The 7,037-nt window shown below is 44.9% G+C and overlaps 1 protein-coding gene across 1 annotated transcript in view; it reads right to left on the bottom strand.

The window, feature by feature from the left end:
- Positions 1–285: 285 nt before the first annotated feature.
- LOC138968504 (carbonic anhydrase-related protein 10-like) overlaps positions 286–7,037 on the bottom strand; it is a 65,512-nt gene continuing 58,760 nt past the window's right edge. Inside the window, exons 5-10 of the mRNA XM_070341073.1 lie at positions 6,191–6,286; positions 5,607–5,673; positions 4,210–4,364; positions 3,270–3,452; positions 2,573–2,612; positions 286–2,032 (exon numbers count right to left, since the gene is read on the bottom strand). Of these exons, the coding sequence (XP_070197174.1) occupies positions 2,007–2,032; positions 2,573–2,612; positions 3,270–3,452; positions 4,210–4,364; positions 5,607–5,673; positions 6,191–6,286 (567 nt within the window). The 3' untranslated portion in view covers positions 286–2,006. The remainder of the gene's footprint in view (positions 2,033–2,572; positions 2,613–3,269; positions 3,453–4,209; positions 4,365–5,606; positions 5,674–6,190; positions 6,287–7,037) is intronic.

Here is a 7,037-nt window from a genome sequence, read left to right as displayed (position 1 = left end):
TCCTTAGGTTGTATGAATGTTTTCTCTCCTGTTGTGAGAAAATCGATTTTAATTGTGCCCAGCGTCCGCAAACAAGCAACAATAACATTACACTTTACAACATTATGCATTGTTAACTCTATGCAAAAGCAGATTCGTATAAATTCGTTTTGTGCAAAGCCTAACACACACACACACACACACACACACACACACACACACACACACACACACACACACACACATGTAACGGTTTCACACACACATGTAACGGTTTCACACACACACATGTAACGGTTTCACACACACACACACACACACACACACACACACACACACACACACACACACACACACAAAGTGAGATTGCTTTGAATGTTTACGTTCATTGTAAACTTTGCGCTTTAGCCTTTGCACTTTAGCCGCAATGGTAAGAAATGCGTCCATTCAAAGTGTAATGATTCTAAATCAGACAGACAAAACTTGTGGCTCCAGAAAATAAAATCAAAATGACGGACAAAATGTAAACTACGAAGGTACTCTTTTTCAGCGTCTGCCGGTCACTATTGATTCATAATCAAACGAACAATACGTTTTGTCTTTTCATTCTTCGTTTGATGAGTGTTACTTGTTCGTTTGGTCACGTTTTGTGTTGCCAAACGCAAACACGTTAGACCTGTGTATTATACGACTCAGGTTATTTGCAAGCTAGCTGTTGCTGTCTGAAGGACTGTATACTAGTGTAGAACTTCGGATTGTAACGACGTTACTTCTAAGCTTCTCATGTTAACGACCAGATGTAGTGTGCAAAGCATGTTTGATTGCTGTCATGGTTTAATGTGCCACACGTGTTTGTGTCGCTGCTGGAGACGTGACAAGGCAATCCCTCAAGACCCGGCCCTCTCGACAATCCTCACACAGCTACAGATCTTAGGGTCAACTTTCCACGTTTCTGTATTTGACTTTTGAGTAAAATAATCCAAACTGTAAATAGACCAGATTATGCGAAGCACACTCAAGAAAACCCAAGAGCCAGCTAAGGTCTCTGATTGATTTGCTCCAACTCACCAACTGAGTACTGCGCAGTTATGCGATGTAAATGGTATTTTTTTAAACCTAAACGAAAGTCTTTGATCATTTTACAACTGTAAAATATTCGGCAAAAGAGAAATGGAGAAGGGCAAGTTCCTCTGCCATAAGAGCGTTTGTTGAAAGACATAAACAAAGCCAACCAACCAACCCCCCCCCCCCCCCCCTAAAAATAAAAACCTCCAAATATTCGTAGGGAAAGCAGAATTGTTAAGGTTGCCAGTGGATTATTTTTATTTGGCGACAGAACACTGCGCGGGGCTAGCTTGGGACCAGGTGGCGGCTGTCGTCTGCTCACTTGAACAGCAGGAACAAAGCTCTGCAGTCATGTGACACGCGACCCCGTAAATGTCATCAACAGACATTACTAATGTGCTACCAAAGATACTGAAATCCCTTGTATTCTATCTCAAATCAAGCTCTAACTTTTTGAGAAAAATGTTAAACACGCTTTAACTTCAAGCTTATCGCTGGAACGGTTTCTGTAATTACTGTAGATAATTAGTTCTAATAACGAACATGTTTCCTATTGTGCAATTTCACTCCACCCCAAAAGACTAGTTATAGTACTAACGTCTAAAGCGAATTGAAACAACGGTTTGTTCGCGGGTAAAGTACTTTTGAAAACTCTCCGATTTCTAGCACCGCTAAAAATCCAGTTTTCATATTGCACAGACAAAAACATTGAACAACATTCAAATCACAAAATATACAAAGAAACGATTATTGTGTTGTATGACTTATAAAACAGCACCTCCAACAACTTTCATTTGTAAGTGAATGAAAAAGATCCATGAGCCCATGGGTCATCATGGCGACAGCAGTTTGGTCACGTGGCGAGGTCTTTGGCACTTGATTGGATGACGCGAGACTTCCGGTCACGCATGGAAGCTCTGATGGGTCGGTTAGTCTTTAGCCAGCATCGAGTGACAGCCGCATCACGTTTTCAAGTAGATCTCGTTGACTGAAAACATGACAAAAGTATCATTTAGATGGAGACCCAACGGCAGATTCATGTTGTTTAAACAGACAATCAAATGGTTGTGCCTGTGATTGTTGAGAAGCATCGAGTCCCAAGACAGAGGAGGAAGCGGCAGCAGTACGAGAAGCAAATCATCAGGGCCGATGCAACAAGCATGACAACACTGAGCAAACAAGAACAAGATGAGACAGGAGGGGGTTGGTATGGCAGTAGGGGTCAACAATGCCAGTTAGGAAAAGTCTGCAAGGAAGCGGAAGTGGAAAACATGATGTTTCTTTGACCCCTGCTTTCGTTTACATCTGTCTTGTTTTGGCTATCATCTGGCACATCCCTTAATAAGGCTTTCCCCTTCGTCTATCTTGCACTCTTGTAAATGACTGCTGCGCTGAAGATCTGAAATGTCTACCAGTTTGCAATTGGTTGCTCAACAGCAGGTGTATGTATTTCAATCACACTGGTTGGGCTCTTTTCGCATTTATGACATTACACATTGAATAGAAAGACCTGAAACATTGACCGTACCTTGGTAATACATGTCCCTCTCCATAGTGCACAGCCTGGACTGAAAAATAGAAAGGGACACAGCTTGACAATACACTCTGATACACCCCCACAACTGAAGGAACATGGGGATATCACAACTGCAAGTTGGTGCAGATCAAAGTGGGGATACCTTTAGGAACAGTCCAAAAGGATTCGGCCGTACAGAGGCTTGTTCCATTTTTGTTCCATTTCCAAGACACTAACCGAACCGTCTGATGAATGACTCTTGAGTGAAGTGTGTGTGTGTGTGTGTGTGTGTGTGTGTGTGTGTGTGTGTTTGTGTGCGTGCGTGCGTGTGTTGTACATGTGTGTGTGTATATACGTGTGAATGTGTGTGTGTGTGGGCATGTGTGTGTATGTGTGTGTTTTTGTCTGTGTCAGTGCGTGGTTGAATGTGTGTGTGTGTGTGTGTGTTTGTCTGTGCCTGTGCCGGCGTGTATGTGTGGGTCTGTGTGTGTGTGTGTTTGTGTGCGTGTGTATGTGTGTGTGTGTAGTGTGAGTGTGTGTGTGTTGTGTTTGTGTGTGTGTGTGTGTGTGTCTCTGCCAATGCGTGGTTGTACGTGCATGTGTGTTTGTGTGTGTGTGTTTGTGTGTGTGTGTGTGTGTTTGTCTCTGCCAGGGCGTGGTTGTACGCGCATGTGTATATGTGTGAGTGTGAGTGAGAGTGCGTGTTTACCCGTTTCCTGGTGTTGATGTTGGTTCTGACCACGCGGTGGTTGAGCGGCATGACGGGGCGGGCGTTGAGCGCCACATTGGTCACACTGGTCACACGGGGACTGACCGCCACCTCCGCGCTGCTTTCCCCACCCTTGTCCACCTTGTTGACCCGCGCAGAGTACAGCACGCGCAGTGCGGTCATCTGCACGACCACCACCCCGTGAGCAGACACACCATGCAGCAAGTGTACACACACACACACACACACACACACACACAAGATGGTGAGCTGACACACCATGCAGCAAGTGTACACACACACACTGACACACACACACACACACACACACACACACACACACACACACACACACACATACAAGATGGTGAGCTGACACACCATGCAGCAAGTGTACACACACGCACACACACAGAGGATGGTGAGCTGACACACCATGCAGCAAGTGTACACACACACACACACACACACAGGACAGTGAGCTGACACACCATGCAGCAAGTGTACACACACACACACACACAGAGGATGGTGAGCTGACACACCATGCAGCAAGTGTACACGCACACACACACGCACACACACACACGCACGCACGCACACACAGGGTGGTGAGCTGACACACCGTGCAGCAAATGTACACACACACACACACACACACACACACACACAGGGTGGTGAGCTGACACACCATGCAGCATGTGTACACACACACACGAACACACACACACACACACACACACACACACACACAGGGTGGTGAGCTGACACACCATGCAGCAAGTGAACACACAAAGACACACATACACACACACACACGCACACACACACACACACACACACACACACACACACATTGTAAAACACGCGCAGCTCAGACTCCTTCATAGCTACCACCACTCGCACGTTTCTCATGGAGCTGGAGACAGGCTGCCCCTACCTGGTCCCGGGAAATGAGAGCGGGTTTATTGTAGATGATCCACGTCACCGTCTCATAGCAGCCTGGCTGCGTCAAGGAGCCGTCATAGGTGATGTAATGATCCGTCTTGGGCAGCAACTGCTCAATATCGATGTGGTGCACCATTGCCCTGTTCCCTGCACACACAGACACTGGTGGCACATCACACACATAGCAGAGGATTTGATTAACTTATCTGTGAAACGTTACACACACACACACACTAACACGTACACACACACACACACACTAACACGTACACACACACACACACCCCACACCCACACACCCCTCCCCCACACATACACACACAGACATAGTAGCGGGCTACCAGTGCGACGACTACTCTCCGACACACCTACTGCCTTGTAGAAGGCCTTGGAGACCTCGGTTCCTTACTTCCATGCAGTTGATAAGACAAGCTAAACTCTGCACTTAACACTAGCATGCTCGAAAACAGCAGCAGCAGCAGTAATAACAACAACAAACAAGTCGCGTAAGGCGAAAATACAACATTTAGTCAAGTAGCTGTCGAACTCACAGAATTAAACTGAACGCAATGCAACGCAGCAAGACCGTATACTCGTAGTCCACCGCTCACGGCATAGGCAGTGAAATTGACAAGAAGAGCGGGGTAGTAGTTGCGCTGGGAAGGATAGCACGCTTTTCTGTTCCTCTCTTCGTTTTAACTTTCTGAGCGTGTTTTTAATCCAAACATATCATATCTATATGTTTTTGGAATCAGGAACCGACAAGGAATAAGATGAAAGTGTTTTTAAATTGATTTCGACAATTTAATTTTGATAATAATTTTTATATATTTAATTTTCAGAGCTTGTTTTTAATCCGAATATAACATATTTATATGTTTTTGGAATCAGCAAATGATGGAGAATAAGATAAACGTAAATTTGGATCGTTTTATAAAAAAGTTTTTTTTTTACAATTTTCAGATTTTTAATGACCAAAGTCATTAATTAATTTTTAAGCCACCACGCTGAAATGCAATACCGAAGTCCGGGCTTTGTCGAACATTACCCGACCAAAATTTCAACCAGTTTGGTTGAAAAATGAGGGCGTGACAGTGCCGCCTCAACTTTCACGAAAAGCCGGATATGACGTCATCAAAGACATTTATCAAAACAATGAAAAAAACGTCTGAGGATATCATACCCAGGAACTCTCATGTCAAATTTCATAAAGATCGGTCCAGTAGTTTAGTCTGAATCGCTCTACACACACACACACACACACAGACAGACACACACACACACACGCACATACACCACGACCCTCGTCTGGATTCCCCCTCTACGTTAAAACATTTAGTCAAAACTTGACTAAATGTAAAAACACCTCCTGGTTTGCAAAATGGTTACCTCTGTCTTGCAGTCTCTTCAGTTCCTTAGAAATAGCGTAGAACGGCTTGTTTGTTTCCTTTCCCACCTGAAAAATTGTCAGTGTACAGTTTGGCGTCCCATTGGTCATTTCTGTGTCGGCTTTCTTGGGGTCATTTTATTGATGTTTTAGGCGAATTATACATCGTTTGCCCAGGCAGATTACTTTGACAAAATAAACTCTGAAGCTCATCCAATCATTTATCAGCTGTGCCAAGGTAAAGAATTCCTGTTTCTGAAAGGTGCTTTGGTTGGAACGGATGTAATTGTTTGTTTGTGTGTTCCAACAGCGACCTGACCAAATACAGATCTCCTGTGCATTAGGTGGGAGACACGTAAAGTAAAACAAACTGGCCTCAAAACGGTTTATGTAGTATGAAAGAGAAACATTTGCGCGTACAAGATAATGAACACACACACCCAAACACACACACACACACTCACATACACACACTGACACACAATCACACACACACACACACACACACACACACACACACACACACACACACACACACACACACACACACACACACACACACAAACACACACACACACACGTGTACCTCCAAAAAGACGGCTATAATGACAATGCCCTTCACGCCTTTTAGTGCAACTGTAATGTTTGGATACAGGTCAATGTTGTACGCCAGCACGTGCATCTGCAAGACATAATATCATCACTATCACCATCACCATCAGCAGCAGCAGCAGCATTATCTTCATTATCGTCATTAGCAGCAGCAGCATCACCACAACCACCATCATCATTACCTCCTCTACCTCCTCCTCATCTGTCACATTTGTTTTCGTTGGTGTCATAAGTATCATCATTTGTCGTCGTTGTCGTCGCCATTCCCATATTTGTCGAGTGGCATGAAGACACACGTTCATAAATGTTATGGGTTTTATTTTATCCAGAGAGAGAGAGAGAGAGAGAGAGAGAGAGAGAGAGAGAGAGAGAGAGAGAGAGAGAGAGAGAGAGAGAGAGAGAGAGAGAGAGAGAGAGAGAGAGTGTGTGTGTTCCTCAAATGGAAAAACGGAAACGTTTGTTCTCCTGAGCACATCACATGGGCGTCACTAAAAAATAGTTGTTGCAGTTTTCTGTCCATGTTTCAAAACAAAGCAAACCTGAGCCATAAATGAGGAGAGTCGTCCAAGAGCCGAGGGATAAATAAGGGAGAGAAGAAGAAAGGAGGAAGGTGAATGACACAGGTAGCGAGCGACAGGGCAAGAGATTCGGGGGGGGGGGGGGGGGGGGGGGGGGTCAGAAGGGGGCGTGAGGCGAGCGATAAAAGCTAATTCCAGAGCTGTGAAGACGGCAAGTGTTTGATGTGCAAATTGTGTTGACTGAACATTGGCGCAGTGGCCATGTCAAGGCGGTTACATATTCCCCTCCTCTCACCCCCGCTG

Source organism: Littorina saxatilis, linkage group LG6 (genome assembly GCF_037325665.1).
Source record: "Littorina saxatilis isolate snail1 linkage group LG6, US_GU_Lsax_2.0, whole genome shotgun sequence".
NCBI classification, from domain to species: Eukaryota; Metazoa; Mollusca; class Gastropoda; order Littorinimorpha; family Littorinidae; genus Littorina; species Littorina saxatilis.
The sequence above is the reverse complement of the archived record's forward strand: the minus strand, read 5'-3'. Positions and strand labels throughout refer to the sequence as shown.